This window comes from Glandiceps talaboti, chromosome 4, assembly GCF_964340395.1.
Source record: "Glandiceps talaboti chromosome 4, keGlaTala1.1, whole genome shotgun sequence".
Taxonomy (NCBI): Eukaryota; Metazoa; Hemichordata; class Enteropneusta; family Spengelidae; genus Glandiceps; species Glandiceps talaboti.
This window is the reverse complement of record NC_135552.1, coordinates 18867902-18892781: the sequence shown is the minus strand read 5'-3', so window position 1 is coordinate 18892781 and position 24880 is coordinate 18867902. Positions and strand designations below refer to the sequence as shown.

General features: G+C 35.7%; 4 protein-coding genes across 4 annotated transcripts; 1 reads left to right on the top strand and 3 right to left on the bottom strand.

Moving 5' to 3' along the window:
* Positions 1–27: 27 nt before the first annotated feature.
* Positions 28–2853, bottom strand: LOC144434045 (zinc finger CCCH domain-containing protein 10-like). Its single transcript, XM_078122492.1, has 2 exons — positions 2757–2853; positions 28–2014 (listed from the first exon to the last, which is right to left on the bottom strand). Exon 2 carries the CDS (start codon positions 1797–1799, stop codon positions 672–674), a length of 1128 nt encoding a protein of 375 aa, XP_077978618.1. The 5' UTR covers positions 1800–2014; positions 2757–2853; the 3' UTR covers positions 28–671.
* Positions 2854–5723: 2870 nt separating this feature from the next.
* LOC144434598 (dephospho-CoA kinase domain-containing protein-like) lies at positions 5724–8596 on the bottom strand. Its single transcript, XM_078123068.1, has 4 exons — positions 8464–8596; positions 7621–7824; positions 6774–6861; positions 5724–6326 (listed from the first exon to the last, which is right to left on the bottom strand). The coding sequence occupies exons 1-4, from the start codon at positions 8573–8575 to the stop codon at positions 6023–6025; spliced, it is 708 nt and encodes a 235-aa protein (XP_077979194.1). The 5' UTR covers positions 8576–8596; the 3' UTR covers positions 5724–6022.
* Positions 8597–8749: 153 nt separating this feature from the next.
* Positions 8750–12371, top strand: LOC144434266 (uncharacterized). The gene is made up of 4 exons (XM_078122720.1): positions 8750–8839; positions 9392–9582; positions 10743–11730; positions 12249–12371. The coding sequence occupies exons 1-4, from the start codon at positions 8750–8752 to the stop codon at positions 12369–12371; spliced, it is 1392 nt and encodes a 463-aa protein (XP_077978846.1).
* A 4537-nt stretch (positions 12372–16908) lies between these two features.
* LOC144433814 (glycylpeptide N-tetradecanoyltransferase 2-like) lies at positions 16909–24766 on the bottom strand. Its single transcript, XM_078122181.1, has 13 exons — positions 24660–24766; positions 23104–23191; positions 22541–22691; positions 22300–22424; positions 21827–21918; positions 21314–21430; positions 20755–20925; positions 20122–20230; positions 19304–19414; positions 18708–18767; positions 18280–18444; positions 17375–17512; positions 16909–17031 (listed from the first exon to the last, which is right to left on the bottom strand). Exons 1-13 carry the CDS (start codon positions 24764–24766, stop codon positions 17011–17013), a joined length of 1455 nt encoding a protein of 484 aa, XP_077978307.1. The 3' UTR covers positions 16909–17010.
* Between the last annotated feature and the right edge of the window lie 114 nt (positions 24767–24880).

Below are 24880 nucleotides of genomic sequence, written 5' to 3'. Positions count from 1 at the left end.
TGACAAAAAACAAGCATAGCATGGGGTGTACATGAACAACTTGTCTTTCCTCTAACCCTTGTTATCAAAAATACAATCAAAGTAGCAATCAAACTTGTACATTCAATTCCGTATATCTCGTCACTTTGCATGCATGTTTCAGTTACATGTAAAGGGAAAAACAAACAAACACGAAGTACAATGATCTATAGAAAATATCCTTGTGAAAATGCACATAATGCTGACAACGTTGCCCAGTTTTCCTGTTCTGACAAAACACGAGAACAAATTGCAGAATTTAAGTAATGGAATACTAGATATATAAGATATGAATTATGTCTGCCTTGGAATATGTAAGAATCTCACAAAAAATTAAAAAATAAATTGAAACCAAGGATGTTAAAAAGTTACAGTTCCAATGTTTTCACTGTGAAGGAAAAATCGAATCTACACAACTACTTGTATCTTGAGTGTAACACAAAACAAATAAAACGATGTAATGTCTCACAGGACTGAGTATATTAGAACTTGTCCTCGTAAGCAAATTACTTCTTACTAGTTTGGAGACTAAAAACAAAATCAAATTTTTGATGTACTCTGTAACACTACATGGAAATATTGTGTAACTATGAAAACATAAAATATCACACTTGTGTCAGATTCCTTGACAGCTATAGACCATCTAAGTCTGCCTACTGAGCTAAGTTACTCTGGGGTAAGGTACGCATATTCTGAGAAACTATCGGATAAGAAACCATCTGGGAACTTTGACCACTCAGAGGAATTTGTGGCTGTATAGTCTGAGTGGTGATTGAGGCAGGTGTAATGGCTGGCGCTATGGATGTTATACAGGTAGCTGGGGTGATTCCTTGGGTCAAGGAAACAAGTGGCTGGATCTCTTGTGCTATCAATTGTTGCTGCTCTGCAGTCAGGACACTTGTCTGCTGTCTTGCTGACAAATCATCCTGACTCAACCCAGGTACTGACGTTATGGTTATCGTTGAATTCGGCATTTGGGGAACCTGGTGGGATGTTGGAATCATCTGGTTGTAGCTTGTGACATTTCTAACTCGCGTACTGTCTGGGGTGGGACTTCCACGTAACTTAGCGGCTCGGAGGCGGGCATTTTGATCCAACAGAACATCATTGGTAGCAGTAAGACCAGCCACCTGTTTCTTGAGATCATCTACTTTTCGCCTAAGCATTATAACCTCTTCCTCTAAATCTCTATAATCAAGACTTCTCGGTCGCAAATAGTCTCTCTGTAACTCATAATCTAAATCAGAACGAGCCCTTTTGCGCACTCTTTCAAACTCATAATCATCAAAATCGCGCCTATCATATGGATCATCGAACCTGCTACGCTGTGGCTCACGCTGCCGAGACCTCATATGGTAATCATAATCTCCCTGGCTCATGTGTCGGAATTTGCACTTGACCCCTCTACGACAATCCCCCTTGAGGTAATCTCTGCATACCGGTATTTCCCCATCACTGGCCAAGGAATCCCCACCTGACGATGGACCATCCATGTGAGATTTTAGCTGGGATGGCAGCTCTCCAGTGGCTTTATAGAACTCTTCTTCATCGCGGTTGCAATGAATAAATTTGCAATTTGTACGTCTGCACTCTTTGTTTTGATAATCATGGCAGAAGACATATGTCTTCTGCTTCAGGCCAAGCTTCTCTGCCTCAGCATTATCTGGATGTGTATATTTGCAATTTTTGCCACGCCTGCAGACATTGCGCAGGTAATCGCGGCAAATGGCTTTATCGTCTCCATTGCTATTCTGCCCATCGTAATCTCTACCTTCAGACATCGTAATGCCACAATTGACAATAAGCAATATATATATATAGTTTGTTGACCTTTCGTACTCAACCTCAGGATATCACTACTCCTAATGCGCTTGGCTTTTACGCTGTGTTCTTGATTCAGTAATAGTCTACCTGTGGTCGCTGGTCTTGCTGCAATGAACACTGCTTGTCACTCGCTTCGCAGATGCAGTAATTGGCAGAAGCAAGCACGCTTTGGCTGCAAAAGAGGAGCACAAAACTACATTAATCAACATTACCTTTAAGAAAATTAATACCACAATGAGCAGTTTCAACATAACCTAATTGCATTATCACTTAAAAACAATGTTACCTATAAAGGAAAACTTATTTACCTTTGGGCAGATATATTTTAACTGGGACTTTCACCTCTAGAAATGTTAGACGGGTCCATATGTGTAGTTGGCTACCTAGCTATGGAATGTCTGCCAAACTGCACTACTCTCTATAACATGTTATTCAGTTGACTCCGCCTTCAAAATCACCACCAATGAAAGGAATGTGCACTGACTAAATGACTTTCAAAGACACAGAGAAAGGCCACGGTTTTGTCTCTCTATGAAAGAATGGTCCAGTGTCATTCTACCACAGAACAATACGATACACCATGAATATCAACAGTGAATATAATATACACACGTCAGCGTGACGCCAAGAAATAATCACGCCAAAACACTTTCTCTAAAATACGTCCTTATTCCTATATTTGACTAACAGCCCAACTCAATCATGTAGAGTTGTCCTGGTGGGAATACGATGAATATACGCTCCGTTTGATAACACGCCGAACATTTCAACGTGACTGTCTAGTCAGCCACGATGTGGTTGCCTTGTGCAGCTGCAGCTGAAGAGTGAATGAATTTGGAGCGATATATGTCATACATTACTGTTACACAAACGAACTATTGAGTTACCCATAAAATGTCTAAGTAATTATATACCAGTTGCACGAAGGTTCGAGCGATATAAACTAAATCTTCGTCAAGGGCCTCAGCTTTTCTTCACGGCGACACTTCGTGTCTTCTCACGGTGGCAAACGGAGGACAAAGATGGCGTTATTGTAGCGACTCCCTAGCTTTTGAAATATTATTAAACTGCTTGGCCCTTCTACTAACATTATGATACAAAAGGGTCACCCATAAGCGTTTAACTAATTCTTGTATAAGTTAAGCAAAAGTAGTATTATATTTCAATTTTTACGTGGTTATATTGAAGTTATTTTTAATATCAAGAAGTTTGATTACGCGAGGCACAGCCATATCACAGAGGAGACGAGTCCAAAATCTCCCATAATCCTTTATTATGACTCAGATCTGAGGTAATGGTTAGGCTCTCGTCAGTTCCGTGATCCGCGGGCTTCGTGGGTTGTAAAAGTGCACCCAAGCAAAGTTACCACTCTTAGGGCTAAGCTCATAAGTTAGAATTCGAAATTTAAATTTATTAGTACAATTTGTGTAAACAATAACTGAAAAGTAAGGCTTTGATTTATCAATTTTGAACATGCATAGTCAATATTGTGTACCTTTGGAGTTCATAAATACATTTCGTGTAACTTGGGTTGTGAACAAAATATTTCATTGATTTTTGTATTATGTGTTAATAATTATAGTGTGTCCCATGAAACGGCTATGAAATCTCAGTCTGCTGCCCACTTGGCATAAGTTAGATCTTGCATGCATTACTAATACAGGTATTATTTTTTTTTAAAAGACTAGTATCCGGCTGTGAATAGTGCCTAGTGGTCAATATTATGTATAGGTTGGTATGGTAAAGCTCAGTTTGAATCTGTCACCATGTTAAAACTGCATTAGTTGTAATAGGAATATAATTTGTGGATCAGACAATCACATTATATACATTGAAAATTGTTAGAATACCATGATGTTCATTAAACCAGTGATCGATATTACCCATAAGCAGTATAGAAACAGTTTGAATCATGATGGTAACTGTTGAGGGTGCTGATTTTGAAGTTGGGTGCAGACCCCAAAATCAATTTGATTTGATTTATTGTGTAAATTAAGATACAGAAAATAGGTTCAGCCATAGCTGATGCAATTGTATTACTGTTCATGGTGTACAGCATTATGAATAAGTTATTGAGGCTACGTAAACATTCTACTTGCATCTAGTGTATTGCCACCCCAGGAATAGACATACATATTTTCATAAACTTTCGAGGGTTCGAGGGAGTCATTTCAGGATTTCACATAACATGCGAGTACTTTGAATCACTTTTAAGGTGTGGTATCCCAGTGGGTAGTTTGGCAGGAAGTATGCATAATTAGCATTCATACAATGAAGTGCATAGTGAAAACAATGATATGCAGAGTATAGTAATGAATGAATGGATATTGGAACAATATATAGTGTCTCAGTGAAACTTAAATTCACTTTACATATTGTTTTTGACAATGCATTTTTAGTATTGTTTTAAACAATGCATACCAAAAGTTAGGTATGCTAGGAATGTTAGTTTTTAACAGAGAAATTTCAATTATTTTTTTCTTTGTTCACAATTGCACCTGTACATTATATTTGTGAAGTCATCTCGTTTTGTCCCATGTTTTACAATTGTTTTAATGTTGATAATTTTTTGATGTATTACTTTTTGCATTTTGCTGCATATCTTATTGTGTATGTTTTGAGTTGATTATTTCTTGTGTTGATTTATTTTTATATCTGCTTTGTGGCAGGTATTCAAATTTCCCAATAAAGTATTATCTTATCTTATCTTATCTTATCTTATCTTATCTTAACTTATCTTATCTTATCTTAGGCCTGATAAAAAAAAAGTTATTTGGTTCAGGTTACCCAACCCCACCTAGTTTTCATGCCGACCCTAAACTTGTTTTTATGTATTTGAGAAAAAAATAAGATAAAATCACGAAAATTGTGAAGTCTTGCAAGAAATGTGGAAGCGGAAACTGACATCAACTTAAAAAGACAATATAAAACTGTTCTTCCAATCTGTAATGGCTGTACATCTGTTCATTTTGTTTATATCTTTTGCATGTATTAATACAGAATTGCTTGTCTTTGTGGCTTTTATATGATGTCATTTTTATGTTTATATGTGTGTTGTCCAGAGAATTGCCAAATATGAATAATTAAATGTTCCAGACCAGCTACAATGTAATCACCTATCAAGACATTGTAGATTTGTGGGAAGCAGCCAGTACAAGGACACAAATAAATACAAAATAGGTACAAGAATTATACCAAACTTCCATTCTAATTACTGCTCCATTGGCTTTAATACTAAAATCCACTAAATAAACAAAATGCTGTTTGTCAGCAAAAATATATTGAGTACAAATAATTGATTCCATCATTTCAATGCATGAACCTAGAAAACATGTATAAGTAGTTTGGCTTAAAGGTCAAAGGTTACGTGAATATATGAATGTGCGACATCTTTCATACTTAGTTAATGGCCCATTTCAAATACGGATGGCACTAATGTATATACAAAGTCGTGGGATAAACACATTGACACATTGGAGAGAAACAGTAAGAAAACATTGAATGGAGATTTTATTGTCACCTGCATAATTATTAAAAAAGAAAATTCTCAGTTACATTGACAACATTGCCAAAATTACTCACATATCTACTGATCTAGGCTATGTTAGTACTGCAAGTCACTAGTGTTAGTGATGTAGAGCAACAAGTGAAGGTTCTACTAATGCAAATTATTTTTCCATTTCACTATTCAGTGTAGAATATCTCATAATGTCAGATGTAGTCTTTTAGTACACTATTATGTATGATTTAAATTGTACTACTGCAGTACATGTCTTATCCTTACCATATATATATGTATTGCCTAGACACCAATAAACTATCGATGCCAGCAATGGTGTGGCTTTAAGAATGAACAGCTTTCTTTGATTGAAACATGTCACTATAGTTACATTAGCTGGTGGCTTTGCGTTTCAATATTGTTTTAGACTTATTTTGAATATAAAGATATGCTTTTTCACTGGGTGCAGTACTATTTCGCTACCTCCTATAGCAGTACTAGTGTGTATCTTTTAGTGGTGTTTATCTATTGAATATTGCGAATCTTGCATATCTATCTTGTGTTGGTTAAAGATCCACCATGAAGTGTTGTTTGTATGGTGGTATGATGTCTTGGTAAAGTTCGTTATGTTAACATCAATACATATAATACATTACAGTATTGGACATCACAGCTGTCTGGTTATTTTCTCCATCCACACAACCTAAGAACATATCTGACAACCACTAAGAAAGTTCCTGAACACAATGCAAAGCCCGATAGGAAGACAAGTCTAAAGACCCAGTGTGTATAATATCGTCTGAATCTACCACATAACGCTTCTACCTGTTCCTGCGTCTGTTCTATACTGCCTGTATTATCTATCACATGGTGTGCTAACTGACATTTATGTCTCAATGGCATCTGTGCATGTATTCTGCTCTGTGCTTCTTCTTCAGTGAAACTGTTCCTCTGCATCAATCTTTGCAGTTGAGTCTCTTCATCACTGTAAATTGAACAAATAGTGTCAATTAATTTTTATCACAGGCTGCATGCCTAAAATGAAATCTCTACTTTCTTGAGAGGCAAATATTTTTGTCTGATAAAGTTTGTGCAGCTAATGGATTTATCATCTGTGTGTGAAGTGGTCACTACCCAGTATCAACCCAGCTTTATGAAAATTGCACACTGGCTCCACAGTGACTTACATGGACTATATACCCCTGGTCCAGATGAGTCCATGTATAGACCTGGAGCTGGTTCTCCCCTAGGCTGGAAAGAACTAGCTTCATGCATAGACTAATCTTTGGTGCTAGACTGTAAGAAACGCTGTGTTGTTCCGCCCTCACTGGCCTCCTTTCTCCTGATTGGTGCACACATGGATTTATGTTGTCATCAAAGTAAACTACAATTCGTAAATTGCAATTTTCATTTGTCATAAATGCACACTTACCAAGAAACCACGACAACTTCTTTGAGTATCTTGATCATCTTACTGCCCTCATACAACAGAGGAATGTCCAGGATGACAAACTGATGACCTAGTAGAAAGACAAAACACAAACTTTGTATGGATTAATAAATATGAGATACATGAGAACCAGACACCTATTAATCTATTTTGATAACGAATTTCGTATGTGGCTGTATGTGTTGTTGTTGTTGTTGTTGTTGTTGTTGTTGTTGTTGTTGAATAATTCTGTTGGTTTGTGTGTTAATATCAATAAGTGCTATTGTTGAAGTCTAGTAGGAATGTTTGTTGAGAAGACAATTTTATTACAAGCACAAACTCTACAAAGATTCAAAAGCTGGGGTTCAAAACTCTACTTTCAGCCAGAAACTATAGGGGTCAAATGTCTATTATAATCTGCAGTAATCAAAGGGGCCATGAAAAGAGTCCTTAAGTTAGCTCTAGAGTTTATTAGCCAACCATTGTATATTGTAATTTCTGTTATAAATATCATAACTTATGCATGATTCTACTGTATATTATAATTTCTATACAGGAGTTATACTGTTATAGTTGTGAGTTTCAATTTGTGATTCAGTCATTACTTATGCAGATATTTATGAACTGTGAAATGTTGACACAGATATGAAAACTAATATAATTAATCTGAATGTTTTTTTAAAAATAAACTGAAATTCCTCCAAGCAAAATGATTGACAGGGGTTTACAAGTTGGCATATACTTTGATATACTAGTAGTAACTAGTAGTAGTTATTGTTGGCCTAGCATCTCACAATTGTAAGTTTATGCATCAACAATGTCAGAGTGAATTATGTAGTATTTTAAGTACCTCTGATAAAATGCAGGAATATTTGCCACATCATACTCTTCTGTATTTCTGGATGAGTTATAGAATTCAAGACTTTTCTCTTAGCTGGATCTGAGAACACTATCTGTCCTAACATTGGTCTGTTCAACTGTCCATCTTCAAGAAGGATTTCATTTCCAAAATACTGAACTATTTTCTTCCATGCTAGCTTGTTTGGTTGCACAACTGTAAGGCAGAAAAAAATGGAGTTATAACAATAGGTAAACTTTTGACAGTTGTGCCTGAAGTTGTCACTGTTTGGTGTTGCACTTGTCAATGTAACAATGTTGATACCTCATGTAGTTGCTGATTAAGAAGAATCTATGCCAGTACGCTAGCATCTTAAACTTGAAACTGTCACAGTTGTCATTACTGTTTTAATTGTGTGAATATGAACTACATCTATCAATCATTCTTTAAAAGTTTATGATTGGTACATGCATGTGTGTGTGTGTGTGTGTGTGTGTGTGTGTGTGTGGGGTGTAGGGTGAGGGTATCCGTATTAGTGGCTGCACATGGTGAGACCTGTATTTCATTCAGTACAGAAGTGATAGTGCATTGACTTTGTGTATCTGCATAATGTATGTGTGATGTGCATATGTAATAAGGCAGCTATTCATGAGATGAGAGTGCTACAAGACAGGGAGAAGAAGAAATAACAGAAAGACAGAAGTTATTTTGTCAACAATCACTTTTTCATTGGGGAGTTGGTGAGGGCAGTTGTTGCTCCCAACTATCTTTAACAGTGCAAGGTAGGACATTACATCATCTAATTCATAATCATAAAATACTATCGAATGTCTATGTATACCAGTTAAAACTTACCCTCCCTAGCGATCAAATCAGCATCAAGAATTGGACATCCCAGCTGTCTAAAGAAATTGGCAACTGTGCTTTTTCCAGAGGCGATTCCGCCGGTCAACCCAATAAGAAACATACTCGTTTGTATGCAATGCCACCTTTAGACTGGGAAGCAAAGTCGATCGCTCTCTGTTATTGTGATATCGCCACCACACGGTGAACTTTGCTTACCTTACGTGATTGGTTGTTTCGTTGAGATCCTCCGGTCGTAAGCCAATCAAAATTATCTTGTGCAGGTCACAGAAGCAAGATGTCTGCGCCCATGAAACATCACGAACGAAACAAGATCTGTTACACAAGGCCTAAATATCGCGAAGGAAGGCGAGAAAGAGCAGTTAAGGTGACAAGAAACATATTTAAGGGGTCGAAGCTGAAGATAAGTGGACACAATGTGACACACGAGGTTGCGTAACTGCAGTAACCCATATGAAGTGTTGTTTCCTATGGTTCTCGAACTAATTGCTTTCACGATTGACTCTGGATAAATGCGCTTCGATAACTTCGACACATCTCTGTGTTATCGAAGCGCATTTATCCAGAGCTAACACAGGCCAGGCCCTTCGCTCAGTTCACTAATCATTTCAACGGATAGCCTGTGTCCACTAATCTTCAGCATTGTCCGAGAAAATACATGTAAAACAGTCCACCTCAAACTTCAAACACCATCTCAAATGTCACCACCACCATCAACATCGATTCTAACTCTCTTCTGAGATCCCAACTTACTTCATCTGCAAGCAGATCTACATCTTAAACACCAAATTCTTGGACAAAATGCCATTTTATTATATTGCATACAATTTTATTATACATTAGTATTTTTACATATCAATTTATAAAGTGAAAATAGTACACTTACATCTGTCCAATTTTAACTTTCCAATTTTGCCAGGTGTACACAATCAACAAAGAATCCAGATATTTGTTAATACAGGGGGTTCCAGCAATCAAATTAGAGGGCGATCTCCTGAAAATGTGTTCCCAGTATGGTAGTATAGAAGAACACAGGATTTTGAAGGATTACCCAGCTGAAGAATTTACTGAAGTATATTTGGTGAAATATCATCAATTTCAATCAGCAAGGTAGGGAAAGCTAGGTGATTTGAATAACATGTAACCTGAGAGTCTATCAGATAGTATAGTCCCTGACTGCAGCTATTTGCTTTTCTTGTCACCATTATGAAGAAAGACATTATTGAAAATTTCTTGATTACTTTTTAGTGAGGACTTGTGACTTGCACCTGTCATCTTTCGACCTGGTAATGTGGTATACATTCTATATGGGTATTCCAAGTGTCTTTTTGCTGGCATACTGCTGTCACAATCAAAACTCAATCTGATTAAAATCTGATGTAAGGAACTTTGCGCAATTTCTGTATGTACCTCCTACTTTTATTGTCGTTTGTTCTTTTTTTGTTCTGTGAGCACCTTATACCTACATCTGACACAATACAATATGAATTCTTATATTGAATCGTGTTCTTCCATGTAGCCAACCAGAATCTGTCTTGCAATATAACACTCGACATTTGAAATTGAAACAAAGAGAACCACCAAACAATACTGATAACACTGTTTTCTGTGCTCTGCACGTGAGCGATTTTTTAAAAAGAGCATTCTAAAATACTGTACCCGGATGTTTCAGTGCATTACATGTTCTAATTTGTAGAGTAAATCCACTCAATGCTCACGTTTTGTATGAGAACTCCTATGGTATTAGTGTGTCAGATGTCGGTACAAGGTGCCCACAGAACAAAAAAGAACAACGACAATAAAAGTAGGAAGTGGGTGAATCATCGTGCCAAGTTCTCTACATCAGATTTAATCAGATTGTGCAACACCATGAGAGTTGAAGTAGAATGAATATCTAGTTTAAGACTGACAAGGCAATGGTGGAAGAACCATGTTCATACATTTAACTGTAAAAAAGCTATTATTTTGAAGACTTGTAATTCATATCAGTCAGTGTATGTTTTTTGTGTCTACTGGAAAAAAATAGAATTATATTTCAGTTTGTGAAAAGTGTAATGACATATTATAATTAATATATAAATAAGACTTTATGGAAGTTTTTGATATATATTGTCAGATATAATACTAGAAGAAGATGAACTAGAATTTTACTTGAATTGGTTGCTGTAGTGATTGTTCAGAAAATTACAGTAATGAAAGAATGAGGGCTACATGTTTTGTAATTGTTATTGAAGCAGTGCTTTAATCATAACTTCATACTATCTTTGTAGGTTTGCCAAGAGAAAACTTGATGACAAACCCTTCTTTGGAGGAGTTCTGCATGTATGTTATGCTCCAGAGTATGAATCTGTACAGGAGACTAGGGAGAAGTTACAAGAGAGGAAGAGATTTGTTGCTAGGAAACTTAGACAGCTAGAGTTAGATAAAGCCTCACAAGCTCAGCAGTCATTAGATGATGCCAACCAGATTTCTGTGAATGAAAGAACTCAGGAGACAGAGGCTGTGACACAGCAAAGTAGTTACACTGAGGGAGAATCCATCAAATCTAGACCAAGTATGAGCTCCTCTCTACATCCTCAGACATTTGTCCATGATAAGACTGACTTCACAGAATCTTCAACAGTTGGACAAAGATTTGGTCAGCAGGATGATAGATCATTCCAATCTAGTGATCTCAGTGGTATGCAACCAATTCAGTCAATGAGTGGGCAATACCTTGAACTTCCGGCACCACCAAGGGAATTGCCACCATGGCAAAGACAGGCACAGCATGGAAAACCAACTTTCGATCACGCCCGAGTACCATCTGCAAATTCTGTCTTTCCCGCTGATTATAATCCCTTTATAAATAGACCCTCAATGGAATCATTTGTTGGACCTAAGCTGTCCCTTGGTATGCAAATCAGACCAAAGGCCACATCCAATAGGAATACAGCTATGGAGCATCATCAAGGTGGAGCTGCCAGAGCGCCAATCAGAGCCAAAATAAATCCAGTTGAGACTCAAAGTCAAGTCTCAGCCCAAACATCCGGTGAAACACACAATACAACATTTTCTAAGTCTGAAAGAAGGACGAGAATGACAATGAAACCTAGTTTTGTGCCTCGGCAAATGCAAGCACTCTTGAAAAGAAAGCATAGTGAAACTGAACATGATGTTCAGAGAACAAGTCAAGATACCATACATGTTAATGATCCAGCTACAGGTGATGCTTCCATGGATAGAACAGTCAGTGTAATTAGAAATAGGATGAGAGCTGTAAGTGTAGTTGAAACTCTATGAACCATATAATATCACCAATTTGGAAATACATGTACTTAAGATGTCTTCATTTTTCTTAGTTTTCCCTGACTTATGCATGGTTTATCACCAAATTCAATTTACATGCACATGAATGTCAAATGCTGGGCATGTGTAAATGTTTGGAAATACTTACGACACGTCCACATGTTTCTAATTTTTTTGTAGGGGTGGCGGGGGTGATACTTAGAGTTGAAATATTACAGTCAGCAATACAAGTAATGTTCAGATTTCTTATGTTTCCCTGATGTGAGTTGAAATTGTACATGGTTGTATCACCAAATTCAATGTACATGCACATGTATGTCAATGTTGGGCCTGGTATACACATCTTTGTTAGTACATGTATATCTATATACATGTATATGTACACATTTGATGTATTTTCATGTGTCAGTGAGCTCGTATCATATGTACATTTGTATAACACTGGTGAATTCAATTTACTTGATGTTCTGTTTTGTTTTGTACTGTAGGTGTCACAGGTTGCCGTGACAACACCCTCGACTTCCACTGGGTCACTATCTTCATCTTTGATGTCTCCATCTATTTCCACAGCTCCCTTAATTAGACCTCCAATTAAAAGGAAGAAGATTTAATCATTTTTGGAACTGATAAATTTTGAATGTTTATATTATTGAATATTAAAAACAAAACAAAAATGTTTTTCATGGTACTGTGGTTATGTTACAAGAAACTTTAAGATGTTTTGAGTAAATTTGACTGTAGCAAACAAATCTACTATATGTCGCGGTCTCAGTCCAGTCACTGTATACACCATGTTGCTGCTTCAATCATAACACCATAGCAGAATTTCTCTCCATACTGGTATAAATAAATTGCTAATACATCTCTCGTCTATTGTGGTTATACATGTGAAGATCATAGCATTTAACATTAGCCATGTGTGGTAGATAATACTAGTGTGAATGTCAACTTGGGAGTACAGTACTTCACTTTACCACTTCATGCTAATGTTATTGCTATGGGTATGTACAACCATAGACAGTGAAGAAGAAATTTCTTCTTCACTGTCATGTCTATGGCACAACCACACTCCATTGGTGTACAAGTCTTTGTAGCCCCCTGATTTTGCCTAAATACTTAATTTGCGTGGATGAAATAGAATTTGTTTAAAAAAGGTTGTAACAGTAGATAATGGCCATGGTTAAATATAAAGATATTAGAAGTACTGCCTGAAAAAAAAGGTGTGTGTGTGTTAGTGTGCCAAGGCCTACGTGGTTCCGATTACGTTCAATTAAATTAGGTGGGGGTAGGTAGATTTTTTATTTGACTTTTTTATGTTTATATTTTTTTCATGTGTCTCGTCCAGGTAGTTATGTTCTCAGTTGTTGTCCATATGGTCTCTGTGTTATTAGTTTCTTCAAATCAGATGTACAACCATTACAAATAGGAAGACCAGTTTTATATTGTCATTTTAAGTTGAGGTCATTTTCTGCATCTGCTATTTCTTGTGAGACTTCACACAATTTTTTTCTTCTTGAATACATACAACATGTAGGGTCAGTGTGAAAAAGTAGGTGGGTGTCAGGTAACTGGAACCAAACAATTTTTTTTTCTTAGGCCTAATAATGCCAAGGGTGGAAACAGTGTGATGTGCTGGTGTACTTCATCTATAGGAAAGTTATGTACTATGAGAGGTGTATATATACTTGAGACATGAACAGTAATCGGATAGTAGTGTTGGGAGTAGTGATGACACAGGTATATCTTAATGACATAATCAACACTTTTAGACTTTTTTTTTGACAAATTTCCACTTTATTGTCCATTTTCCTATGGTGCTATGGAAATACATCCTTCAAATATTATGAGTATTTATTTCACAAGTAAAAAAAAAACATCACTTCTCTGTGAATACAAATATACAGTCTGCAAAGCTATCACTGCTTACACATGTACATAATGACTTCAAGAAAAAAAATGAAGATACAAAAACTCTAGGATATATAGTGACTAGGGTATGAATTCTACACTATGAACTTACACCAAAACCTGACTAACAGTCTGAGTGGCATAAACTTCCAGCTGAGGTATCATTTCCAACGAACGCGTATTCATGTCATGTGTGCACTTGCATATCATTCTCGATTACTGAATTCTTCTAAAAAAGGAATGCATATATTTTGTATGCATTTATCAGCCTATTGAAGCACTATCTATTTTGTAATTTCCAGCAAGTTTGAATGTAAGAAATTATCATTTAATTGAACTACGGTAAGACTTTATACAATGGTCTGTATAGTCTGGATGGTGTATTTTTGTAGAATGTGTAACATTTTACATACCACACTGCAGATTAATATCAGAAATACTGCCCAAGGTCAATATTTTAGAATAAGACCAGAGGACAGTATGCTATGTGAAACCTCAGGTCAATATTCTAAATCAACAAGATCTAAGGTCATAATGCCAAAATAAAGATCAAGTTTTGAAAGTAAGACCCTTGGCCTACATGTATATTCTAAATAAACAACACTGCAGATGAACTCTCAGAAAGAAGGCTGGGGTTACAAGTCTAAACATAAATGAGACCTCTCGCGTCCATATTCAGAGATGATTCCCTAGGTTAACGTTAAGAAATCAGATTTGGATTTACATTCCAAACATGTAAGGTTAATATTCCAAATAAAACCTAAAGACTGGTAGAAATATTTGATTCTTTATATGTTTTTCTTTGTAAAGCAAGTCTGTGACAATAAGGTATAGATGATTACTTTCCCTAGTGAATGAATGATGAAATGTACATTACAAACAAGAACCCATACTTGAATACTCTAAAATGAAGACATTTTAGTCACTACATATTTTTTGAGTGTTTGTTTGTCTTTTAGTGAAAATTTCCATGTGTACACTACCTCGGAAATAAAAAGCTGTATACACAGATGTAGTCATGTTCAATGAAAGTCATGTTTTATAGCAGGATAAAAAAAGTATCCTATTGTGAATGGACATCTAAAGCTTGATAAGAGGATGATAGATTCTATGCTAACATATTAAAGTGGCCATATGGATGAGAATTTGGTATTTATTTTGGATTTTTATTTGATAAAACAGCTTCACTATGTTTTTCTACTTGAAAAAATAATGTGAAATAACATATACCAAGTCCATGTTGACATCTCAATAAATGGCAAAACATTAAACAATGTGTAAAATGTTTGTTATTGTACGTACAATAACAAACTTTTTACACTTTTTGCATCTTTTTGCAATGTATTGAGTTATGAACATGGACTTGGTATATGTTCTTTCGCATTATTTTGTCAAGTAGAAAAACATAGAAGCTGTTTTATCAAATAAATATCCAAAATAAATACCAAATTCTCATCCATATGGCCACTTTAACGCAAGCCACAGGACAGTACACAATCCGCATACTGTGTTTCCATACAAAATAGTCCCTCTACAGTGGAAAAATTTCATAGTAAAAATTCTGAGTAAAGGATGACATACAGAAAACTCTGTCCTGAAAATTGATTGCACCTAATATTAAACATTGATACATTTAATACTTTTGACCTGAAAACAAATGATCTGTGGTCTCACAAGTAGCAGTAATATTAAATCTCCACATTTACTTACCTACCTATTGTTCTATTTGTTTTTCATAACTTAAAAAAAGTGTTCATCAGAAATGGTGCAAGATGCAAATTACAGAATTGATCAGCTCATTTTGTTACTACCACATTTTTGTTTCGTTTTACTTTGATGTAAAAAAAAAATGTTGCTGTAGAAAAATTGGATTGTTCCTTTTTTGGATGAGAAGATAAAATTATTAGAAGCATGAAGTTAGAATTTGAAAATTGCAATTCATATTTAATATCTCTCCTAGTTTGCCTATTAAAGAGAGTGAGTTTGACTTTCTGTTTTCGTTATCTAGAAAAAAAAAGAAGTTAAAAAATTGCATATCGAAAGTTCTCTATACAGAGGGAAATACTCAACTTTTAGGGTACTCTTATGTTCATGTATTTCATATGGAGTGATAAAATTACACTGTTAGTAACTGAGTGACCCTGTTTATCTGTGACCTTTCAGATTTTCCTTTCTTGAATTCAATATTTTCAAGTAATTCAGTATTTAATTTCAATGAGGTAAATGTGAAAAACTTAGTTTCATAAATCTTATTTTCCTATTTATTACATTTGTGTGGATGTTTTGGGAACTGATTTGAACAACTTTTAATAATCTCATCAAGTTATACACAGGTATGATACTAATCTGATAATACATGTAGTCATTACCTCCTACCCAGTGGTTAGATATCGTAACATATGCTATGTTGTGTTACTCGCAGGGGCAGGCTGATAGGGTATACCCTTGACATGAGCTAAAGTCTTAACCGTGTCTACAAGTGTCACGTAATCTTCAAAGACTCACTCTAGTAAGTGCAAAATGGCACAAGGTCAGTGATATAATTCCTGAAATACCATCAGACTTTAGAAATGGGAATACATATAGGAGTTGAATACTATGTAGGGTTGTCGACTGTTCTGTCGTAAGAAGTTAACATTTAGGTGCAAAACATGATATACCAATACATTGTGTATTTTGGCACTGAAACTATCAAAGCAATTTTGGTGTTAGAATCAGTTGGCTTATTACAATGTAAAAAATACCCACAAAACATCACAATCACCGTGCAAAAGACTACTCAACCAGCATATACTGTTTCTATGGTAACAGCTTTTTGCACTGACTGTACAAAACAGATATATGAATATCTAAATGGTGGTGCTTACATTGCCAGGCACCCTTTATCCCTATTTAAGAGTGGACTGTTCCAGGACTCAAGGAGCCAAGGACTAATGCACATGCTGGGTGGAAGAGAAGTAGTGAAAATGTGGAAAATCTAGATTTTCATTAAGAATAGTATCTACCTTGATAAAAGTTCATCTCTAAAACAAATTAATGCTTGTGTCCTAAATTTATGAACTGTGACTTCTAATTTATTATGTTCAGCTTCTATTCTGTGAGTGCTACACTATGTTAAAAGAGTTGACTGTAACTATATCAAAATCAAACTAAGATTTACGCTTGCCTACACGTTAATGAATCTAAATGACTTTGTCTGAAAAGTTCTGTTCAAAGTACAAACTTTAATATGAGGTTTCTTAAATATAGTGGATTAATATTTTCCCATTTTACAGTCTGTCCTTGATTGGTAAGGTAGGTTGATCAGAGTTTCCTCTCTCTCTGTTTCTGCTTGGCAGTATTTTACTGTAGAACAAGGCCAATCTGAAAGATAAATCATATTTACACCAATTTTTAACAATTTACAGGTTCTGATGATTGTTGGAAAATTCATACATACACATGTACATGTGTGCGCACACGCATACGCACATACATACATACATACATACATACATACATACATACACACACACACATATACATAATTAAATAAGTAAATTTGTGCAAAAAATACATGAACATACAAATACAATGTTGCCACTGAACTCTTGCTCGGATTGAGATTGAATACTGTGTCTTTACAAACAACTTGTATTTGTTGTGTACAAACAAATACACCCCCCCCCCCCCCCAGTAGAAATAGAGGATTATAGGGTTGACTGACCTTATCTGGCTCCATAGATGGACATCTCCAGTTATAAAGATAGTACTGCAGATTACCATCACCAATACCAAATTTGAGCTTCTCTAGGAATGTTTTGTTCTGCATTAGGTCTAGTGCATTGAACACATCAAAGTCTTTCTGAAATTTTCAAGAAGAATCGACATTTGACAGTCTGTACAACTAGTGAAAATAACACACCTCAATACAAAGGTCATTAATAAAAACACTTCATTGAATGGTTTGAAATTATATCCAAGGACTTAAAAAACAATTTTACAGTTGGGAAAATGCCACAATATGAGAGACTGACCCACCTGAATTCAGTGTGCCCTCTAATGATAGTCAAATTTTATTGCGAGTCAAAATGAGAAAAACTGGGATTTCTTGTGCGTCATCACATAGTAAGAGATCGAGGAACAGCAAATTTTGGTGCATCACAAGAAATTATGTGTGCAAGTGGTGCGTCAAGTTGGCTTAGAAGTTAGAGGGCACACTGCACCTGCTAGAATCTCAGAGAATGGCCCAAAAACACATGACACATGAACAGTGTGTAGTTAATATAAGTCAGTTTGACTCTCCACTGATGTACAACAATTTCTTATAACCCACCAAATTTTGGGGTTCCCCACCTCTTATGGTGTAGTAAGAAAACCTAGTTTGACCCACAACAAAATGTGTCTTTCACAAGAGGTCACACTGTACATAAACATGTTTCAAACTAAATAATGTAATATCAACTGGAGGGGAAGATCACAATAAAACTATTCTCGTTCTTTCAGCTGCTTTTTTCCACTCCAGGAAGGCTTGCAAGTTGATATTACAATGTATTACAAATACCTGTGACTTATACATATCCCAGCATTTCTTGAAATATGAAAAACTTTATGTAAAGGAAAGTTACTCACCTGTTTGGCTATGATCAATGCATCTTGTATAAGATCTACTAATGGTACTTTAGTTTGAACATTATAGAAAGAATAAGCAGCCTTCAACTTCTTGTGCTGTGGGTGATGCATGATGGATGAGGGTAATGTGTAAAAACTGAAAAAGTCTGTGATAGCTCCATCATTCTGTAAAAAAAAAAAAAAAAAAGCGGTGTAAAAAGAATAACAGATTTTAGTAAAGTAATGGTTACTGGGAAAACAGCTTGGCATATTGTATGCTATCATCAATGCTTAGCATCATATTCAAGGGTTAAGGAAGCAATGCAATCCACCTTAACAACTTTTACTTATTGTAAAGTATCTGTTGTACTTACATCTATGACACAAGTGTCTACAATGCAATCCACCTTAACAACTTTTACTTATTGTAAAGTATTGAATATACTTACATCTACGACATAAGTGTCTACAATGCCATCCCTTGGCAAAAACCAGTGGGCAAACTCAGCCTGAAATTTAACAACACAGAAAGTGAAAACAGTATTTATTTTTTTAGATTACATCATCACTCCTTTCATTTCAATTGTTGCAGCCTTGTGTTGCAATCAGGATTTTGAGATTAGTAGAGAGTAGTATCTCAAATTATCAATGGACAATGGACTTAGAGAGGTAATTTTCAACCCCGGGTCAGTGTTGTGACATGTATCAAGCCAATATTTTCTCAAATACAGTCCCCAAAATGCAAATATTTTCAAAAGTACAGTGACAAATTTCTTTCCTGTATACTAGTATTCATAATACCATAGTCAGACAGTAGTAGATAAACAGTCTGTAATACTGTCTAAAATGTCAGTTTCCGTTCTATGAACTAAGTGAGCGTGTTACGCAGTGAAAGTCATCTAGCATAATGAACGTCATGTCATGTTAAGCCAATCCCAATTTATATTCAAATAAGGTCTTTAAACAGTTGATAGTTGCCATGTGTTGTGATTATGACAAGACCTTCACTTCCTACTGTAATAAGGGAATCAGACTGGATACTCACGTCAGAAAATTCAGGTGACAATGAAAAGCTTTTCTGATATTCATTAAAAAGAGTACAGCATTTGTTGACATCTCTCCTATACATGGGTCTCAGATTAGGGATCTTTGTTTCCTATAGTGTGGAGAGAAGAAAGTGGGTTGGGCTATCAGTTCTAAGACATATATCCTGTATAGAAAAGACTTATTCACTACTGCTTATACATGTAGCTGAAAGGGAAGGCTTACACAATTACTAAAACTTGCACTTGAAAATTCTACTAAGGAAGAGGTAAAAAATAGTAAGTCAGTGTGTTGGGAGGGAAATATTGATACAGTGTTCAATTTCAAAACTGATACTTGCTTATCAATACCATGTAGGAACATTTAACTGTCATATATATTGCTTTGAAAACAAGATGCTATTATGTACTGTTTATTTTTGTATTTTGCAAAGAATTGTACATATTATTGAATGACAAATTGGTATGGACACAAAAAATCATTCATTTTAATTATATATGTTTCCATCCTGATGCAATCAATAGATTGACTTCTGATATACTAACCAAACAAGGTTATTAGGATTACGATGGCATGGGGTCAACTTGGATTTCAGTTAGCAAAATGTTTTGTGACCATAAAACTCAACAGTTTGCAAGCTCTGGAAATAACCTCACTGTACACTCTGCACTGACTTTCATCAATGATAAATGATGTCAACTATGAAAATACTTGTATAACAGTTCAGACTGACAAAAGAACCGTGTCTACTCAAAGAATACCTTTTATACATATATTATGTCAACATGTAGAGACATATTAACAATTGCACTGTCTTACCTCTGGTAGTCTGTAAAGTTTGATAGTTCTTTGCATCGTCATGTTCTTACTAAGGTGGGAGAAACTGACGTCAATGAGTTTACGTGGGTTTAGAGATCGATGCCAATACCTGTGAAATAATGCAGAAATCAAAATTATAAAGATAATTTGTTAATTAGGTAATAGGAATAGACAGACATATAGTCTAATAGCTAACAACGTATAAAATTCTGATGTAGAGCAAAGTTGGTCATACTCTTGTCAAGGACAATGGAATCTTGTGTATATGCCTTATGGTGGTTGGTACCATCTTGGTTTTCATTGTCTGTTTCACACCCAAGTCATAGTATGACCGCTTATCACATACACATCACAAGTACTGACTGGCATCATCACACATACCCAATAGTTTTGATACCGTAAACATCTTCTGTACGTACATATTAGCATGTTTCAAATTCTGACAACAGCATAATGATCTTATTATTTGGATCCCCTTTAATTCATCACTGTGCCGAGTCTGGATAAAAAATTACTTTTCAATCCTGTTTGATTCAACTGCAGCACACACAGTTCGTTTATCATTCCTCGTGTAATTCCACAACTTAATTTTTCAAATCTTATTTCTTGCATTTATACATCTGATGTACTTACCGACAAGTACCAACTGGTTTTGGTAATACAACTCCTGCAGTATATACTGCTTGAAAGAGGCCCTGTAAATGTACCCGTCTTGTGATTTCTCGTATCAGCACTGGGGCAACTCTCTTTGAACGAAGTTTTTTATGAACGCAGAGAAAGTTGATTTCTACCATTGGCTTCAAGCTGTAAATGGTACAAAAAGTAAAATACAACAGTGTTAGTATTAAGGTGGACGTGTTTAGGTTTGACAAAGAGTAAAAACATTGCTAACACTGGAGTAATATTTTAAGCTAGAAATGTTTATGCTGTCATTGTAACAATGTTACATTTGTATAATAAAAAATATAGTTAAAAAGCAAAATGAATTACTGCTGCAGGTTGAAAATTGATTTCAAACTGACGTTAGATGATTAATAACTATGGAATAAAAATTTACTCTATCATTTGAAATGTGACATATGTTTTGACACCACCTTTAAAAATTGTTTTGGAAGTTTCTCTATATATTTGAACTTCACATTTTGTAATTATTCTGTATTGTACATATTACTAGTACTACAGTATCACTTACTGTTCATAGATTCTAATGTTGGCAGGTACTGCACTTATAAATCCTACTAATTTCTTATTGGAAGTTACCCTGACTCCACAGTGCCATTGACGTAACCATCCTGGAGGGGTCAATGCCCTGAAATTGAAAGACAACATAACAATACATTATAAGGGTTGAAATATACCATGGAATGGAATGTAATGAAGCCAAAAGCTTATTAGCTGCAACTATCATCACAGTCTGCAGTGTTCTTTCTAGAATATTATCACATGAAGGTGAAGAGATTGGGTAACACATTCTACAGTTGCTGGTGCTCTCTAGCTCAGAAATCAGATAACACATTCAGTGGAAACCGAAGTAGTTGAGGGCTTTCTACCCCTGTTATTTTGTCTAGGATAAAGAGGGTACTCACAAAGTAGTTCAGGGCTTGCTACTCCTGTTATTTTGTCTAGAAAGAACACTGACTGTACAATTCATAACTGATACCACATTGTTACACTAACAGTTTAATGACTGAAGTGAATAACTCACCATTTGAGAAAGTCTGGCGAGTAGTCAAATCTGAACATGTTATCATCATCCTCCACATAGTTTTCATTTAATAAGCTGTATAACTCACGTAACTGCAAAACAAGGTACAAAATCTAAAGTTATTTCGGACACATACAAAGAACTGAATTTACATCTGGTAAAAAAGGTAGACGTTTAATTACATATCAAGATGTTCTCTTTATTATTACATAATATATACCAGTGATTACTTGCACCTGATATGCTATCATTTTTACTACCGGTAGTGGTATTCCACTTCAGTGAAATACTGAAAACAATTCTGCATAAATGTGTGCACATGATATGTCAAAGAAAGGGTAATCATTCCTTGTACATGAAATTGCATGATCACATAGTATGACATTTTCACGTGAACCATATTCCAAGTCTCTGCTATGTAGGGAGGATCTTCTGTCAGATTATGTACAATAATAGTTCTGGAAACTACTTACATTGTTGTCGTTAGAGATGTCAATGATATCCCACATAAAGCCCTGTGGTAAGCTATACGGTTCTTTCCGTATGTCTTCTTTGTCCTCTTCAACAGCCTCATTGACCATACTCTCTATCTTCTCATCTAAGATTAAACATTAAAACTGAGATTTACAAGCCATGATTCATTGTGTGCCAATCTACCGAAATAATCTCAATATATGTCAAATTTCTAACTAAAAATGTTCTTGGCGAACTTACCAATTTTTGGCACTGGCTGTGTGTTCCAAAACTCATAGGCCTTCTTCTTAGCCTCTTCTTCAGTCTTTGGAGCTGCTCTTTGTTGAAATGTCAGTAGTTCGATAGCTCTCTGGAGTTCCTGAAGCTTATCAATTGGCTTTACAGCTTGACTCTGAAAGTAAACATCATACCATGAAAAAAATATCAATACATACATGTACACCTATTTCCAAACGTGTTGTTGCTGGCAGCTCGCTCACTCTATAGGGAAATTGTGGGCACTTTTCTTTTGCGTTGCGATCAGACACTGTCGCAGTCCCATGAGCAGAATAAGTTATAGCAAAATTACTTTCCTAACACCGAGTTGCTTGTATCACTCCACAACTGGACACATTCATATTGCTAACAAAAGTTGTGGTAGGCAATACAGGATGATTTTAAATAAAATAGTTTGTGGAAATACACTATACTATATATTTCATCCTGCATGCTCATGGTTGAGCTTAATTGTGCTATGATCTACAAGACAATGTAGACAATGTTACTTTATCGCCTTATGAGGAAGATGGAAGTTAAGTAATTACCGTTTGTTTAGGGTCATCATCAGGGACTGGTGTAGCTGCCTTCTTCTTCTTTTTCTTCTTACTTTTTTTCTTAGCACCACCCTGTTCACTGTTGGCAAAATAGTGAACAGACATTCAGGTGATACTGTCAAATGACAAGGCCCTTTTTAGCCCTGTCCTTTTGAAATCATAAAAGAAATCTATGGGTTCAACAGCTTGTTTTATTTACATTTGTTACATTTTCTATGACTAGTCAGGAGGAATAACCTGCAGGGATGTGTTCTATCTCATACAATTTGTAATGCTAAGTTCATACCAAGTGTTGGTACATACAAATGTATACTATTGCTGGGACATGACCTATGATTTCATGCTTTGTTCTTATTTTTTTCTGCAGTAGCCAGTAGCAGGCAAACAGCAACTTAATTTCCTATTTATTATTTTAAATTTCTTTCTTTTCTAAGTTCAATTAACCTGTTTGCAATTAAGCAGGCTTGATCAAGACTAGTCCTGCTTGCAGCCAGAGTAAGCCAGGACTTGATTCTGGCATGTCCCTCTCCTTTCTCAGTCCTGCGAAGAGCCAGGCATGAAACCGGGGCTTGCCAGAAATGTCGGTTTTGTCAGAGATGTAAAATAGATAAGACAGTTGATTAATCACTAATATTTGAACTACTGGCCTTGATATTTTTCCTTATTGCCATGCAAGTATTTTGCTTGCATGCTCAAAAAAGGCTTGTTTACAGCTTTTGCAGGATGGTGTGGAGGGACACTGTCAGAATTAAGTCTCATACAGTACTCTGTCTGCAAGCAGATCAAGACTGCAACATATATCAGCAACCATTTCGATTTTCAATTATTTGGCAAAACGTTGATGGAAAAGTTAACATTTGTGAAGCTATATGCAAACTCCTATCATATATTGTCATTTTCTAATGTTTTCTTATTAAAAAACATACAATGTGACATTTTTAATAAATGCTTCTTTGGAGCACTCACTCTACACACTTTTATTTAGCAGTGAAAGTGTTGCTGCGACAATGGAGTGATACTTCCACAGTGTTCCTGAGTGAGAAAACAAGATTATGACTTGCAGCAATTGCCACAAAGGACAATTAGACCCTATACATGTACTTCTCAATGTGGTTCGAAACTGAACTATTTACAATGAACCTACTTCAATGTACATGATACCTGTCGTTGTAAATGTTAGTGTACATGTACTGTCACTGTCAAGTATCAGTCCTAGCGATACATGATGTAGCATGCATTTCTAGTTCTGAGCTCTTTTTACATATCATACTAGTACTTTCGGAATGTGCGTCATTTCAGGGGAAGGTGACATATTTAATATTTACACAAATTGATATAACGTTGTGCTGAAATACCCCTAACCCCTATGAAATGCTGATCAGCCAGGTCTCTTGTGCAAATGCATGTCATATCGTGATGAATGATTAGACCAAATTATAATACTAGTAGTCTGTCGGGGCACGAACCGAAAAGCCACGAGCTCAAAATATTACCATTACAAAATTGCACAGTTTGCAAAATAAATTAATTATATATCAATAACCCACGTAGTATCTGCAGCACCTTCGTCTTCATTGTCACCATCAAAGGCGCTGGTATCCTGCTCAATTGGATCCGATTTTTGCTCCACGGCGTTTTCCTCCGAGTCCGCCATGTTGAAGTCTACAGTAAGCAACGTTCAAGAACTATTTTTATGTGCCCCATATTTTAGAATTCTGGAATAACTTTTAAGAAAAAACATTTAACTAATTATTCAAAAGTTTATTAA

Bases quoted from the DNA above. Each gene is read 5' to 3' on its own strand.
- LOC144434266 (XM_078122720.1), top strand. From the start codon at position 8,750: ATGTCTGCGCCCATGAAACATCACGAACGAAACAAGATCTGTTACACA. The intron at 8,840-9,391 runs GTGACAAGAAAC...CAATTTTGCCAG, and splicing joins GGCGAGAAAGAGCAGTTAAG to GTGTACACAATCAACAAAGA. The intron at 9,583-10,742 runs GTAGGGAAAGCT...CTATCTTTGTAG, and splicing joins CATCAATTTCAATCAGCAAG to GTTTGCCAAGAGAAAACTTG.
- LOC144433814 (XM_078122181.1), bottom strand. From the start codon at position 24,766: ATGGCGGACTCGGAGGAAAACGCCGTGGAGCAAAAATCGGATCCAATT. The intron at 19,415-20,121 runs GTAAGACAGTGC...TCCACACTATAG, and splicing joins AACTTTACAGACTACCAGAG to GAAACAAAGATCCCTAATCT. The intron at 17,513-18,279 runs GTGAGTAACTTT...TGAAAATTTCAG, and splicing joins CATTGATCATAGCCAAACAG to AAAGACTTTGATGTGTTCAA.
- LOC144434045 (XM_078122492.1), bottom strand. From the start codon at position 1,799: ATGTCTGAAGGTAGAGATTACGATGGGCAGAATAGCAATGGAGACGAT.
- LOC144434598 (XM_078123068.1), bottom strand. From the start codon at position 8,575: ATGTTTCTTATTGGGTTGACCGGCGGAATCGCCTCTGGAAAAAGCACA. The intron at 7,825-8,463 runs GTAAGTTTTAAC...TCTGCCTTACAG, and splicing joins TGATTTGATCGCTAGGGAGG to TTGTGCAACCAAACAAGCTA. The intron at 6,327-6,773 runs GTAAGTGTGCAT...TTCAATTTACAG, and splicing joins GAAGTTGTCGTGGTTTCTTG to TGATGAAGAGACTCAACTGC.